This window comes from Falco cherrug, assembly GCF_023634085.1.
Source record: "Falco cherrug isolate bFalChe1 chromosome W unlocalized genomic scaffold, bFalChe1.pri SUPER_W_unloc_1, whole genome shotgun sequence".
In the NCBI taxonomy this organism is placed as follows: Eukaryota; Metazoa; Chordata; class Aves; order Falconiformes; family Falconidae; genus Falco; species Falco cherrug.
In genome coordinates, this window is record NW_026599288.1 from 2999720 (window position 1) to 3017407 (window position 17688).

At 41.4% G+C, this 17688-nt stretch overlaps 1 protein-coding gene across 1 annotated transcript in view; it reads right to left on the bottom strand.

Annotated features, from left to right (window-relative positions):
• Positions 1–17688, bottom strand: part of LOC129734855 (potassium/sodium hyperpolarization-activated cyclic nucleotide-gated channel 1-like) — a 196864-nt gene that overhangs the window by 48615 nt on the left and 130561 nt on the right. The window contains exon 5 of the mRNA XM_055700188.1: positions 2381–2527. Coding sequence (XP_055556163.1) covers positions 2381–2527 — 147 coding nt within the window. The remainder of the gene's footprint in view (positions 1–2380; positions 2528–17688) is intronic.

The following is a 17688-nucleotide window of genomic DNA, read 5'->3' on the forward strand; positions in this document are numbered from 1 at the left end:
AGGGCCTTCTGATGCCAGATGATGTTCAAGCACATAGGTGGCAAGAACTTTGAATTAAAAAATGTAAACTCTGGAAAACTTCACAAGAATCTCTGTCTGCCAAAGAACCAAAGACGATATTTATGTATCTAATTGCTACCAATTGCTAATTACTACCTCAAGAAATGAGGGAGATATAGTTAACTGCAAATACTATGAAAGGCAGAATTTAACTCACATGTCAACTGCTGTTTGAAGATGTAGCCTTTTTTCTAAGCTAGTCAGCTAGGCTTTCTTTACAGTGAGAGAGAGTGTGTATGTGGCAGGTTGTGCCAGTTTTGGCTGGGGTAGAGTTAATTTTCTACATAGTAGCCTGTATGGGGCTATGGTTTGGATTTGTGCTGGAAACAGTGTTGATAATACAGGGATGTTTTAGCTACTGCTGAGCAGTGCTTACACACAGTCAAGGCCTTTTCTGCTCCTCACACCATCCCACCAGCAACTAGGTTGGAGGTGCACAAAAATTTGGAAGGGGACACAGTTGGGAAAGCTGACCCACACTGACCAAATATATATTACATACCCTACCAAACTGCTCATACTGAAGCAGTAGCTAAAATATAATTTAAAACTTAAACTAAGCAAACATCCAAGTCATGTTTTCAGGGTACAGTGCGTGAGTTGCAGCCAGAATTTGAACAGATTAATTGGGAAACCTGTTCTGGCATTGCCACTGTCCAGTTCTTACCTTTTTTTAAAAAAAAACCCAACTTTTTCTGGAACAACTACTGTGTTGTCATCAGGGCAGTGTACAAGCTGACTGTAGCTCCTGAGGAATGCACTCTACTGAGTAAATTATTTTTAAAAAATATAAAACAGAAAACAAAGAAAACACACTAAATACAGCATGATCATAGCAAAATCAGAAGCCGCTCCTTCAGTGAAATTCTAGTCTTACTTCATGGTTTTAGTGCCTCATTAATTTTTTAAAATTTTCCATGCTTGATCTCTCCCCTGAAGTGCTTTCTGATTTTTATGCTTAACCAAATTTGCCTTCTTGCTCTTAAGCAATGAGAAAAAAGGGAGGGGAAGAAAGAAGGAAAAAAGGAGGGAGGAGGAAGGAAAAGACAGATAATTTATTTATTTGTTTGTTTGTTTGTTTGCAGTGGAAGGGTATTAGGCTTCATTTATGGAGAAATGCTTTACTTGAAAGCAGAAGTAGATGAAACTGTTTCTGTTGTCTGTGACTGATGAGTCTGTATATGCACCTGTTTTTTTAACAAAACAAAAGCTCCATACTGGTCAAGATTCATGGTTTGACTGTCACTGTACTCTAGGAATATGTTCCACACTTTTCCTGTCCTATATGATATATTTTTATAATGCATTCTCCTCTTGACATTTCAAAATATACCAAAGGGAGCTGCAGGGTAAATTGGCAGAGGCAGCGCAGAAGCCAGAGCCTTCCACCTGCCCTCCAAAACACTTACAAATCCACAATATAATGAAAAGACTCAACCTACATCTATGTTAGGGTATTAAATGGGTCCAGGCATTGGAATTCAGTCATCTGTACTGTTAAATTGTCAGACCATGTAATTTTGGGTACTGTTCCCCATTACCAGTTGGCATTTTGTAAGGAGAGAGACCACTTTCAGACTATAATAACACAGATGTGGCCTCAGAGCCCATGAAAAGGCATAGCATCGTTTCTTTTAACTTGAATATGCCAACTGAAAACAGTCAGATTTATATTCTGAATAAGCAGCTACCTCTGTTAGAGTAAGATGAATGCTGCCTTTCTTCCACACCAAGCATCTTGCCAAAAAAAATTCCAACTGCTTCCACACAAAACATAACATTTTAAAAAAACAAAACTGGAGTACAAAAGTAGAGTTTTAACAAAAGATATTTTTTAATGGTTTGTATGTCATATTCCAGCTTCCTCACTTGTAAAGACCATCTTAATCAAGGATGCTACTTCACAGAATGAAACAGAGGAGCTCTCCCTTCATTGATGGCTTTCAGTGGTTTCATCCACACAGATATCTGGTTAACATGTAGGGAGAACAGAAAAAACCTTTCACCCAGGACCGTTCTAGTCTAGCCACTCTATTTTAAAGAATGGCAGAAGACCATGAGTTTCTCTTAACACTTAAGGACAGGATTTTATTCTTTGACATCCTTGTGTGGCAGTGACTCCGACAGACTGGCTCAGAATAGTGTGTTTATTTCTTTGTATTGATCTAATACAAAATTTATTCTCCTGGTTGTTTATTGACTAGGTAGATGGTCAAATGAGATTAAATGTTACAGAAAAGAATCAGAAAGAGCATTTCAACACAGAAAGATCAGAGACATTAAAGTTTTCCATATTATGAAGAAATACTTGAACACTTACCTCCCTAAGGGGATCATTGAGCTCATTGAGAATGTTTTCTTCATCAAAGATCTTGCCTTGGTAGCGGTGCTCATAGTAATCATGGATCTTCTGGCGCATTTCAGCAGGTAACTTGTGGAATGACATATACTGTTCCACTTGTTTGTACTGTCAGGACAATAAAAGGAAGAGTCAGAAAAAAAACATCCACTTTTTTACTATCTAAAGGCACCTACAAAATGAAAATTCATTCATGTATCCACTTAAGCTTTATATATTTTATAAAGATAGCATTTTATACATGTCAGAGGACCTTCACAGAAATATTAGTTAATTTAGTATTACTGTTGCTCACATAACAGCACAACAACTGAAAATTATGGAAACTGCCTTTAGTGGTGATGCTAATATCCACATTACTTTATAAGTTTTAGAAGCCAAGCCCTCACACACTTGTCACGTGTTCCCTAAATTCCCAGCTATATAGAACTTGTGAAACTACATCAACACCATTTTTAGCTCATTCCATGCAGCAGACAGGGATACTGTATACAGTGTATATCTACTTCTCTAGTGCTGCATTTGGAGAGAGTTTAAGGTGTGGAATTTCAGAAACTGGATATGCTGTATTAATATGCAACATATTAATGTGTACACTTATATGGCGACTGAAGAAAAAAGTTAAAATCTGTGGAGATAATGATGTAGAAAACATTCCTCAGGAGGAATAAAGAGAAGAGAGAAGTGAACTGGAAAAATAGGCATGGCATCATAGATGCCAGGACCCAGGAGACTCAGAGGACCTCACTCAATTTACCTTGTGCATTTAGTTTCCTTGTTTCTACTAGTCTTTTGCCCCATCTTCTTTTGCTTTCCTTCTTCAGAAGCTGTTTTGGATAGCATAATTTTCAGAAAAGAACATCCTGAACTAACAGAGTTGTATTGTATGAAACTGTATGATACATCTGAGACCCACAAAATGGAGTTGCCTAAACCACAAATGGACAAGTACCACCTGACCAAGACTTTTGCCTCTCTGACCCCCCCAGCTATGTCTCAGTTGAAAAGGGTAAGGTACTGAGACAAAGAAGGAGAAAACCCCTCCCAGGCTTACAGGTGAGTTAAAACTTGGCAGAAATTCAGTTTCCTTATACAAAGACTCCTCATTTATTTTTTCTTCATTTTTTTCATGCTGAATTAGGCGATTTTAACTGTTTTCAATGAAAAAAGCCAATGAAGTCTTAATTAGGATCAACATCTCTGTAGAGCAATTAAATTAATTTATAATGTACATGTACTCCTTATGAACTGTAGCACATATCTTTTAACTTGTATAATTGAAGGCTGCTCCATCCTCTGGAACTTAAATTAGTTTTTGCTTTCCAAAGTGGAAAAAGTTTAGATGAGGCCATGTGTACAACATGCATTCCCTAAATAAGAAGAAAGTAATTTTGCATGGGACTTTAACAATGTATGATGAATATGTAGGTCTAATTTAACCTCTGTACAGCTATTTTGCACATCTGAAGCAAGAATTCTTTACCTCCATCCTTTAGAAGTGAGATTTAAATTTGCATGCTCATCATTGGTTTCTGCTCAGAGAAGAAATGTGTCCATATATTCTAGGTATGAATCAGAGCTCTGGGTCACTAGAAGACAGACATGCTCTAGCATAAACAAGGTATCGCTTCTAAAATTACCCTACTAATCAGTTGCAGCTAATCTAGGCATGGATTTACTTGGAGGCAAGGGATATGAGATTGCCCAGTGCTCTATGTATCTCACCAAGGTGGTCACAGTCCAAGCTGCTGTGCAGTGCTCTAGCTTTTCTGTAGCAAAGCCAAAGAAAAGATGCTGCACTATGCAATTTCCTCTTTGTGTTTGTGTCCAGCCCTCCATCACTGTGGTCTCATGTAAGAAGGACATGTAAAACATGTTGTCATAGCACACATGAACAGGAAAAGGACTTCACTATGCTCCCTAGCACAGGGGCTGCACTCCTCCACTCAATCTTATTTGCATACAAATGTGCTTGAGCATCACTAATATAGAATAATCCTTGCTAATAAAAAAAAATGTATATTAATTTGAGATATGTAGGGTATAATGGAAGAGAGTTGCAAAGGACTTTTATACCAGAATAACCTTGAAGAGAACATTTATGCTAAAAGAAATTTGTTTTGCCAGCAATTTACACTGCTCCCTTTCATTAATGCTATTATTTTAATAGGTGCTTTCTCCCACACAAGCTAGTTCTTTTCTCTACCAAGAATTATGCGTACACATTAGAATTTTAGGGAAACAGAAAAATAAAACTAGTAGGAAACTAGTGTTTATCACTGGTGTATTGCAAAATGTTTCCAAATTAATAACATAGAATAACAGGGACAGCTGCATATTATCAACATTTTTAAAAAAAACACAACATCTAGGAAGTTAGTGTCTCCCACAATTCCCAGAAATATTTAACCATCTTAAATACCACCAAGGTCTCTTTCCATATAAAAATATCTGATCATATGAGTGCACAGTATACTATCACTATCACTCTGTAATAAATCTTTTCCTAATCTTTCTCAGTGTGATTTTGACTTACATTCCATGTTATTCATGATACTACTACTCCCTTCTTGAAATTCTGTCATAACATTCATGTGAAGTGTTCCCTCAAAACTTTTTAACTTATTTTCTTCAGCAACTGATATCTTTCACTAATTCAGTCTAAGTCATGATGGCTTTTTTATTTCTATAATATTGTTCCAGATCAGAAAAGCATGTTTGTTTTTTTCAGCTTGCTATATGTTACTGAAAATATTGAAGGTTTGCCAGATTAGTTGTTACTGTGGTGTGTCACATGCCAGCTGCAAAAAAGAATGCTAAAACAAAGATACAGAGAGAAAAATTAATATGGTCTTGTTCATTTTGTGTAAAAAACACTATTTTTTCCAAGTTAATTTTGAAGAATAGCTTCTCTTTGCATACGACATTTATCAGTAGTGGTTAGAAATGGAGGCATTTTTTACTTTTACATAATTTACTGTTATTTGTTAGTTGTTTTTCCCTCATGAAAACAATGCAAATAAATTCAGGAGAAATTAATTACTTTCTGGGAAAAAAATTACATTTTAAGAGGTTTAAAAATTCTCACTACCACTATAAATCCTGTCATGGTTTAACCTCGGCTAGTAATTAAACACTACACAGCCACTTGCTCACTCCCCCCTCACCCAGAGGGATGGGGAGGAGAATTGGAAAGGAATACAAAATTCAAGGGTTGATATAAGAGCAATTTAATAAGTGAAAAGAAAAAAAAAAACACCAAAAGAACAATAGTAATGACAACAATAACAGTTATAATGAAAAGGAGGGAGCAGGGAAGGAATGAAATCTAAAGGGAAGGGAGGAAAGAAAACAAGTGATACACAACACAATTGCTCACCACCCGTTGACTGATGCCCTGCCAGTCACTGAGCAATGATCAGCAGGCCCCAGCCAACACACACACACACACACACACCCCGCCAAGCTTATACACTGAGCATGATGTCCCATGGTATGGAATATCTCTTTGGCTGGTTCAGGTAAGCTGACCTGGCTGTGTCCCCTCCCAATTTCTTGTGCCCCTCCAGCCTTCTTGCTGGCAAGGCATGAGAAAATAGAAAGGTCCTTGACTTAGTATAAACATTACCCAGCAACAACTAAAAACATCAGTGTGTTATCAACACTGTTCTCACACCAGAGTCAAACCACAGCACTGCACTACCTACGAAGAAGAAAACCAAGTCTATCCCAGCCAAAACCAGGAGAGTATCCACCCCTTATTCCATACCATTTACATCATGCTACATTTTCCAATACATCATCATCACCTCTCCTGTCCTTTAACATAAATACATAGATATCATTCCCTTAGTCTATGGACCATCCCTCTAAAGTCCATTGAGTTTATTTAGTCCATGATGTCGGGCTCCATCTGTTGTAACAGTCTTTCTGGGCAGGGAAGATGGTATGAGGTGTTGGATTGTTGCATGTTGAAGCCAGTTCTGATTCTATTATGGCTGCTCTAATCTGGTTTCACCAGTCAATCTTCGTTGGTGAGGCAGTTAAAGAGGAGGCAGGTTCAAATCTTCAAATCCAAAGTGGTAGAAATGGGCGTCACAGGATACCCAGTACTAACAGGCACATAGAAGTGACAATGTACAATACTGTGTAACAGTTAACATCACACAACTCAATTCATTGGCTGTTTTCACCCAAAATCAAATCCCCTTGAAGCACACATTGAACTTCCCCATTTTCCCCATATTCCCCCATCACCCACCAAGTGCTCCCAGGTTCCTGAGCAAAAGCAGTCCCAACAAATGGATTTGCCTTTGCCTGAGGCAGGAATGACCCAGACTGTTTTCCCAAGCATATTTTTAAGGTGCACTACAGAACTTTATCCCCCTCTACAGTACGTAAAAGCTTTGACTGCGCAATACCAGCTCGAGTAGCAGATCCTCTGGTATTAACCAACCAGGTAGCCTTTGCTAAATGTGTATCCCAATGTTTGAAAGTTTCACCACCCATTGCTTTCAGCATAGTCTTTAACAGTCCGTTACACCGTTCAATTTTCCCAGGGGCTGATGCATGATAGGGAATGTGATATACCCACTCAATGCCATGCTGTTTGGCCCAAGTGTCTATGAGACTGTTTCAGAAATGAGTTCCGTTGTCTGATTCAATTCTTTCTGGGGTGCCATGTCACTACATGACCTGTCTTTCAAGGCCTAGGATAGTGTTCTGGCCTGCAGCATGGGGCACAGGATATGTTTCCAGCCATCTGATGCTTGCTTCCACCATTGTAAGCACATGTCACTTGACTTGGCAGATCTCTTGAAGTATAATATAATCAATCTCCAAGCCTCACCATATTTATATTTCAGCCATTTTTCTCCATACCAAAGAGGCTTTAACTGTTTGGCTTGCTTAACTGCAGCGCATGTTTCACATTCATGGATTACCTGTCCATGTTTAAGTCCACACCTTGATCTCAGGCCCATCTATATGTTGCATCTTGTCCCTTGATGGCCTGAAGTGTCATGGGCCCACCGAGCTATAAATAATTCACTTTTATGTTGCCAATCCAAATCTTCCTGAGCCAATTCAGTCTTAGAAGCCTGATCTACCTGCTGGTTGTTTAAATGTTCTTCAGTGGCCCAACTCTTGGGTACATGAGCATCTACATGACGTACCTTCACAACCAGGTTCTCCACCCAAGCAGTGTGGTTTACCTCTGTATTGCCAATTACTTTGCATCCGTTGCTTCAACCACCCCCACAGGACATCCATGAATCAGTACAGAGGTAAAGTGTTGGCCACCTTTCTCATTCAGCAACATCTAAAGCCAGCTGGATAGCTTTCACTTCTGCAAACTGACTTGATTCACCTTCTCCTTCAGCAGTTTCTGCAACTTGTTGTAGGGGACCTCATACAGCCACCTTCCACCTCCGATGCTTTCCTACAATATGGAAGGACCCATCAGTACACAATGTGGATAACTGGCTAGCTGAAAAGGGTCACATAGACATAGTCCAGCTGGCTGGACAAAAATGCACATCGCTCTCAGCTTATCTGAAGTAAAGCAAAATACACTGTCTTTGGCTGTCCTTGTTACACAATAACAGGAAGATTTTGGTGGGAAAAGAATGTTGCAGGTGGGAACAGATAACTACAGAAGACAAACAAGGGGCGGGCTTGGTATTTAGGCAACTAACCAATAATGAGCTTAACTTTTGTAATATGTATGAGCTAATTATAAGAAGGCATAAAAGGTGACTGTAAGAGACAATAAATGAAGTCTGCTGATCACTCATATTGAGCGACTGTGTCTTCCCTCCGTCGCAACAAATGGCGCCCGAACAGGGACCCTAGAGAGGGCTGAACCTGCGAGCCACGGTTCGACGGAGATTCGGGTACCGGTCCTGAAAGCAGCGCAGGAGGCGGAAGGGCACAGTCCCCGCGCCCGGGAGCACCTACAGAGGGTCCCGCCGGCCACGCATCGCCGAAGTCTCGCAAAGGCTGCAACAGCGCTGACGAAGGTATGGAAAGACAAGCAGCGTACGATTCGCTCATATGCTTTTTAGAAAAGCGGAGCGTTCAGGACATAGATTGTAAAAAGGAATTACTCGGGTTATTAGCGTATGGGATAGCATCTGGGTCCCCCGCGGCAGCGGCGAGCGGCGGCGCGCAGCCCGGCAGGCCCCTTCCCGGCCGCGGTTTCTCTCCAAGGCGGCACCCCCCCGCCTCCGATCGGCGCCATGGCGATGCAAGCGGCCAAGCGAGCTAACATCTGGCTGCCCCCAGAGGTCAATCGGATCCTTTATATTCGGAACCTGCCGTATAAAATCACAGCGGAGGAAATGTATGATATTTTTGGGAAATACGGACCTATTCGACAAATCAGAGTTGGAAACACTCCTGAAACAAGTGGAACAGCTTAAGCTTCTCAAGGGAAAATACGGAATTGATTACAAACCCACCAAAAAAAAAAAAAAAAAAAAAAAAAAAAGGTGCTTCAGATGTCCCCTACAAGAAACGGGTTTCTGCCTTGAACTAGCAAACATCTCTGTGTTTAAAAAGAAGTCTTTTTGCCTTGATGGAGATAATTTATTCTGTATTCTGTATTTATGCTGTATTCTGAATGTGGAAATTGGTTGGGACTAGGAGGCTGGCTTAAAGGCATTTTGCAAACGGGATTATTATTTTTGATCATTATTGTAATAATAGTTTTTTGATCAAAACCAGCCAAAATTATTTGTAAGCATTAGGCATATCTGAAGAGAATGCCTTTATTTGAATCAGCAGTTAAGGTGTAGTTTAGTCTGATGCTGTGGTTTTATCTGCTTCTGGTGAATTTTTGAAGTGATGAAATCAGAGATACAAGGTATACTAAGAGTTATGAGGTAATAAGGTAATAATCTAAGTAAGGGTGCTGTCTTTTATGTCTACAAGTGCAATATACTTTTATGTAGCAGAGAGAAACTTTAACAATAATGTTGCTTGAGCGAGATGTGCATGTGACAACTTGGGAAAGGGATATCACAGCTGGAGTGCAACAGTGTTTCTACGTCTGGCAGAGTGAAATCTTTCAAGACCTGAGTTTAGACAGTCTAAAATAAATTGTTAGTATTCAGAAAACCCATCTTAAGCCTCTTTTGCTTACATAGTGTTATGGAAGTCAACTGCTATTGTAGAGAATTAATGATTTTTTAATACATATTAACAAATACTACTATTTTAACTTGAGGCAGTTGAGTGAGAAATACTCACGTGTAGCATTTGAGGGAATGTCAGCATAAATCGCACTTACAGTAAGACTGCATTTTTAATTACCGTACTCGTTAAGATTCAATGATGCCATAAGGCTAAGGCCTTTTATCACAGATTGGTTCTGAACTAAAAGGTGTGTGCACATGTAGATATGCACATTTGTGTTATTTTCCTTAATTGGCTACAAAATAATATAATTAGGTTGGGGACTAGATCTTGGGAATTTGTCTATTATACTTCTGTTTGTTAAGGAACGTGCATAACACACAGCACCCATGTAGGCTTGGCTTGTGGCATAGTTGTCAAATTTAGCATAGACATTCAGACAGATAAGCAACGTACTCTTCTTGTGTGTATCACCTACAAGCCATTATGGCTTAGTGTGTAAATCTGTATGTAACTATTGAAAAATCCCCCTATGAATGTATATAGCTTAGAACTAATTTTTCCCCTTTGTTAATTCTTTGATATCAATGAGGTATTCTTCAGAAAATGTATGGACTGGTTGGTTGCATAAGGGCAGTTGTTATTTGGACAGAAAATTGTTAATGGTCAGGGATTTTCCACCAAAATATTTGCAAATATTCCTAGTCAAACATCATTTTGGTTTCTTTTTGGGTTTTGAGCTTGCATTAGTCCATGTTCAGAACTTTAAAACTACCTTTGAATTTTTTAAACTTTTTATATCACTGGAACAGAAAGAGCATCTAAATTAAAGCTTCAAGCTAACTTTATTTTTCAAGTATTTCAGGAATTATACTTCTGAACTGAGATTTTATAAGTTGGCTGTGTATTTTCCTGTGTTAAAACGCTGTTATTGAAAATGGTCAACCAGGCCTATGTCGCCCAAAATAAAAACGGGGGAATTGTGGATAACTGGCTAGCTGAAAAAGTTCACATAGACATAGTCCAGCTGGCTGGACAAAAATGCACATCGCTCTCAGCTTATCTGAAGTAAAGCAAAATACACTGTCTTTGGCTGTCCTTGTTACACAATAACAGGAAGATTTTGGTGGGAAAAGAATGTTGCAGGTGGGAACAGATAACTACAGAAGACAAACAAGGGGCGGGCTTGGTATTTAGGCAACTAACCAATAATGAGCTTAACTTTTGTAATATGTATGAGCTAATTATAAGAAGGCATAAAAGGTGACTGTAAGGGACAATAAACGAAGTCTGCTGATCACTCATATTGAGTGACTGTGTCTTCCCTCCGTCGCGACAACACAAGGCATACTGCTTCTCATGTTCTGGCAGTTCATTATGCAGTGGAGCTTCAGCATGTGTCACCTCCTCCACTGATGACATTCCAAAATCTTTACCTTCTGGGCAGTCCATAATAATTTCCAAGATTCCTGGATGATTGGGATTTCCTATCCAAGCTCATTGTGTAATCAGCACAACGCACTTGCTCCATGTAGCATCAGTTGCATCCAGTCCAGCCCTGGTAACCAGGGCACCAGGAGAAGGGTCTATGCTTCATTACCAATCACCTCTGAAGCGGCTCGAACACCTTCATAAGCTGCCAATATCTCTTTTTCAGTTGGAGTATAGCAGGCCTCAGATCCTCTGTATCCTCTGCTCCAAAAGCGCAAGGGTCGACCTCCCATTTCCCCTGGTACTTTCTGCCAGAGGCTCCAGGTAGGGCCATTCTCCCTGGCTGTGGTGTACAGCACACTATTTACATCTTGCCTAGTCCACATTGGCCCAAGGCCTACTGCTTGAACTATCTCCCATTTAATTTTTTCAAAGACTTGTTATTGCTCAGTGCCCCATTTAAAATCATTCTTCTTTTGGGTCACATGATAATGAGGGATTATAATCATACTGTAGTTTGGAATGTGCATTCTCCAAAGTGTGGCGTATGAAGGCTTGGTGCAACCAGAGACACTTTATTGTACAGAGAAGCTCATATTTATATCTCTGAGCCTGGATACAAATTCCAGCTGTATGTACCACCGGGCTCAGGGTAGAAACCATTCATGCAGTCTCATAGCCATATATCACTACAAGCATGCAGACACCTTTTGACTACTAGATAACCATGTTTATCTTTCTTACTTTCCTTCAAAATACCCAGCTGTTCTCTCATCTCCTGCCAGATCAGACATTCTCCATCCTCCTCTCATACATCTCTCTTCAGACATTCTCTATCCTCCTCTCTCTTATCTCCTTTCAGTAATGACCAGACATTCTCCATCCTCCTCTCATACATCTCTCTTCAGACATTCTCTGTCCTCCTCTCCCACATCTCCCCCTTTTTCCTTCTTAAATGCAACAAGGCAAAGGTTGTGTGTAGCTGGGTGACCATGACGTGATTTATGTTACGGTCAACTAAATGCTGAATACAGGAAAAAAGGCATGGGAGACATAAGGCAAACATAAATATGGCAGTTAAGGCAATTATAATAAATCCTGCAATACTTTTGATGCATGTCCCAAAGTTTCCCAGCCGTGAGAAGAGACCAAAGGCATCCCGCCCCTGGCTCTGCTGCAGATCTTTAAGGCTCTTAAATTTTGTATGCTTTTGTGAATTGATTCAGAGTGGTCACTCAGATTCATGCAACACATCCCACCAAAGTCTTCACACCCATGTCCCTGTGCCAACAATAAAAAATCAATAGCATCTCGGTTCTATAGCAATGCATGACAGACAGAATCAACATCTGCTAATAAGCCAGAAAGAGCAGTGTTCGTAGCAATACTTTCTTTAGCAAGCCAGTAGCCTAATTTATTGTTTTAAGGGTATGTGCTGTTCCTACAGAAGGGATTAGAGAAGCAAAAATGTGATGTGCTGCATTCCAGAAGTTAACTTGAGAGTTATAGTCTGCTGTGAGGTCTGAATTATAAACATTTGACACATGGTGGGGTTGCGATTGCAAAAGGGCTGCAATGCCCGTTTGCAATCTTCACTGGCATTATCATAGCTAGTTGCTTTAAAAGCAACCCTCGAGCTTCCTCATGCTCAACTTGTTGCAAAGTGTTCTGAAGCTGATCAGTAAAGGTAGTATATGACCCTCTAGGACCCTGCAAGACTTTGGTGAACAACTCACTAGAGCAGGGGTCCTCAAACTACGGCCTGGGGGCTGGATATGGCCCCCCCAGGGTCCTCAATCCGGCCCCCGGTATTTACAGAACCCCCACACACACACACCCTGCCGGGGGTTGGGGGGGAAACCAAGCAGCCGCAGATGACTGCCTGCCACTTCATCCGCGCTGGCCCCCTGTTTAAAAATTTTGAGGACCCCTGCACTAGAGGCTCGCCCAGAGGTATCTTCTGGACTGCCTTAATAGCTATCTCCTTAATTTGCAAATAGGCATCCCTGGGATACCCTGCCTGAGTCGTGGAAGCGGCATAATTATTTTTTCCCAGGTAACTACTCATAGCTAAAAGCAATTCCCCAATTAAAGTTTTCAAGTGAGGCCACTACACATAGCTCACAAAAATCAGATAGCCACATCATATACGGCATCGGAGTTAGTACCATGCAAAGCAATGACCTCCAATCATGCAGTGCGAGTGTATAAGACTCTGCCATCGCTTCAAGAAGGGACATAGGGAATGTACTATGAATCCCCCATTCTCGCACTGCTACTCTTAACTCTTTAATAGCCTCATATTGCACAGGCTGCCACTCTGGAGGTTGATTTGGCCGATAAAATCCTGGACATGCCATAGCGACACCCAAATCCCCTTGCTTAAGCACTTCCCGCTTGCATTCCTGCCATGGATCCCCCAGACTCCCTTTCACCTTCCCCAAAAATACAGTCAACGCATGGGGAGGGGGGGGAAAGGTCTGGTTCCTTTTCTGGATCCATAGGACCTGGATCAAAAGGATTCTCATTGTCAATGGAATCATTGTTCCTTTGCCTACACTTGGTCCTGTGCTGTGAGGGTCGCTGCAACTGGCAACAGGAGCTTGTGGGGCAGAGGAGGTGTGGATGGAGTCACCATCATTGACAGTGTGTTGAGAAGAATCATGCTGTCGATGGAATTTACAGCTTCCCCTGGTTTAGCACTGTTAGTAGAATTAGTCCACACTTGGCGGAGAGTAGTCAGAATTTGCCACCAAGTTGCTAAATGTATTCCTGCTGCAGAGTCCCCCTCCGCAGCAGCATCATACAATCTTCTGCTGACCGCTTGCCAGGCAGGAATTTGCAAAGTGCCATCAGGTGGAAAGTCTGGCACTTTGTCATGGATCCATTCTAACAGAGTCCCTAGCTGTAGACCTGTCACAGCTCGTTGCTGAGCTGCAAGCAGCTGTCGCAATACATCCAAGCTGTGCTGTTGATCTTGAAATAAATTCCCTCCCATTGTTCCCGACTGCTCACCTGTATTGTAGGTGATGGGTGCACAAAATTTCCACGGATCCTGGTTCAGTTGGGCAACACCACTGGTTTGGGCTCCATGAGCCTCCTACTTAAGCCCCACATTAGGTGCCATTTGTGGCGTATGAAGGCACAGGCTCCAGTTGTTGGTGCAACCAGAAACACCTTATTGTACAGAGAAGCTCATATTTATATCTCTGAGCCTGGATATAAATTCCAGCTGTATGTACCACCAGGCTCAGGGCAGAAACCATTCATGCAGTTACATAGCTATATATCACTACAAGCACACAGACACCTTTTGACTACTAGATAACCATGTTTATCTTACTTACTTTCCTTCACAATACCCAGCTGTTCTCTCATCTCCTGCCAGATCAGACATTCTCCATCCTCCTCTCATACATCTCTTCAGACATTCTCTATCCTCTCCCACACAAAAGTCCACAATGCCTAAGAAAGCCTGAGTTTCTTATTAGTTGGTGGAGACATAGCTGCTGTTTTGTTGATCGCATCCATTGGGATCTCACAACATCTATTTTGCCATTTTATTCCCAAATATAGGATCTCCTGTGCAGGTCCCTTGACTTTACTTTGTTTTATTGCAAAACCAGCTTTCAGAAGTATTTGGATTATTTTTTCCCCTTTCTCAAAAACTTCTGCTGTATTGCCCCATACGATGATGTCATCAATGTACTGCAGATGTTCTGGAGCTTCACCCTGTTCTAGTGCAGCCTGGATCAGTCCATGACAGATGGTAGGGCTGTGTTTCCACCCCTGGGGCAGTCAATTCCAGGTGTATTGGACACCCCTCCAAGTGAAGGCAAACTGTGGCCTGCACTCCACAGCCAAAGGGATCGAGAAAAACACATTTGCAATATCAATATTTGCATACTACTTAGCTGCCTTTGATTCCAGTTCATATTGAAGTTCTAGCATGTCTGGCACAGCAGCGCTCAATGGCAGCGTGACTTCATTCAGGCGATGATATTCCACTGTTAGTCTCCATTCTCCATTAGGCTTTTGTACTGGCTATATGGGGCTATTAAAAGATGAATGGGTTCTGCTGATCACTCCTTGGCTCTCTAGTCAGCGAATCAGCTTATGGATCTGGTAGTCTTGGTTGGTGCAGTATTGCTGCCAGTGCACTGCTGTGGTAGCAATCGGCACCTGTGGTTCTTCAATTTTGAGTAACCACACCACAGACGGGTCTTCTGAAAGGCCAGGCAAAGTAGACAGTAGTTCTGCTCTCTTATGTCTTGTCAGAGTGGATTAGAATCCCTTTTCACAGAATCAAGTGTAAAGTTGGCCCTATCACTCTGTCTGGATGACTGGAGCAGCAACCTTCCTGGAAGACTCCCCATTTGTGATTGTTCTTCCTTGTAATTCATGCACTCATTCCTTCAGGGTAGAGGTAGGTAATGCATCCCACCTCCTCACGTCTCCTCTGTGGCCCCACAGGTAAGACCACAGGGTACCTCATGGTATGTATCTGTTGTATTCTCCCTCCCAAACAGAAGGGCATCTGTGGTTGATAACTGAAATGCAGGTCCGTACAGGTGGAGAGTAGGATATATGCTTGTCAAGCCACTGGAACAGTCTCTCTACAGCTGAGATGATGGAGGTAGAGACACTATCTTCATAGTCTTGGAACTGATGAACCACTTCATCCACTGTTGGTGGTGCAGTGTCTGACCAACCCATTACTGCCAATGAGTTGGCATATGCTGATGGTGCGCTCTGTACCAATTTCTGCCACATGGGTTGTGTGCATTGCACTTCATCAGGATCTGTGGGTGACTGTGGATCATTCAGGTTATAATAAATCATCTCTTTCACAGCTAATTCCCTCGAGGACTGCATACCCTTATCTATTGCAGTCCACTTGGTTGGGTGACATGTAATATCCTCCTTGTAGGGATATCTTTAACACTTGACAGAAGTCACCTCCAGAGGCTGATGATTTGCACTCCTTTTCCAATTGCCCTGTTAATGCCCCTTTCTTTAGCAAGTGATCCCAGCTGCTTGGCTTCCCCACCCTCCAAGTCTATACTATTAGCCCCATTATCCCAGCATCAAAGCAACCAGGCGATCATGTGTTCACCTGATTGACAGGCATATCTTTCTGCATATCCTGCCGTTCACTCAGAGATAGGAATTGAGAGGTTACCTCTTGCTTACCTTCTTCATCTTGTTCATGATGGGCCTGTTTCATCCTCTTCCTTTACCAAACGAGTTGCTTTCCATTTCTTCTTATAGGAGCCACTGATACAGGTTGGTCTTCTGCAAGACTCATTTCAGGGGCTGAGGTAGCTGCAGTGCCTGCCACAGGCTGGAGCAGCCACAGGGGCTGCAGCAGCTGTTGTTTCTGCCATGGAGGCTAGAGTAGCTACAGCTGGTCATGCAAATCTCCACCAGGTCCAGGAGGTGAAAACCACATTCAGTAATCCTAGCAATAGTGTCAGGACCTGCGCTATGGTGCTTCTCATGACCAAAGATATTCAGAATTTCCAAAAATCCTAAATGTTTCAGTAATTAGTCCTGGGGAGAAGGGGGAGGTGTGGGCCCCACCCATAGGTCGACTCTCTGGGAAAACAAAGCCAAAGGTACAGTTGTTGGCATTCCCCCACAGGGGCCACCAGACACACAGAGGCGACAACACCCAAGTACACAGACCAGATTAGTTTCATAACCAACAAGTCCATCATATTATAGACTAGCACTATGTAGTACAACACTATAATAACTTTACCCCAGGTCCCAATGTAAACAAACAACACAAAAGGGAACTCATACTGTAAATAAACAAGACAATTCAACCCTGGGATCATGGGCAGCAACTTCTAAAGCAGAGAAATCAGCATTGTGGTTAATGATTATTAACCCAAGACAATGAATACCGACAGCAATTTTGTTCTAACACAGTCTGATTTGACCTGTCATTATCTCAATCCTTTGTGCTCCACGTTAGGGTTAAATCACAACAAATCCTTGAATAAATATGAAAATTCTATAGCTTCCCCTGTTTTTTCTAAGTGCGACTTTACATCTGAGGTTGATAAAAATGTCAGCAAAGTTAAATTTTGTCAAAACTTTGTATTTAAATTGTACATAGAAGAGCTGTAACTGATCCTAGAGTCATCCATCAGACTTGATACTTCAACCTGCATCATCATACATGTGTGGAATTTGTCTCTAATGATTCTTCTCATCAAACTGTATCTTTTTCCTTCTAGATTTAAAATTGTGGTTGACTTGGGGTGGGTTTTTTTGGTTGGTTGGTTGGTTTGGTTTATTCAGAAAATAGATGTCTTAATTCCACATTCACAAAAGCAACTCGGGTGCTTTTATTACATCTTTGTCAAGTAAATTTCCAAGTCACCGCAAGTTCCCTCAAAACTGACTTTATTATTTTTTTCCTTTGGCTTTTCTTATTTCACATGAGAAGCACCAGAGTAGATTCAACTGCAAGCATTACTCCTGATACACAGTGGTGTAAATGAGGTAAAACCAGTATTCCTTATTACAAAAGATGAGGAACCCCTATTTTTGATTATAGGAGTCTGGCCAGGGCATGTAGATACTGCAGAATACTATTACATGCATCTTTTCCATCTCAGACTGCAAACTACTATTTAATGAACCTGTCAGCTGGGTGATATAAGGTCTCCAAAGTTATTGTCTCCTGT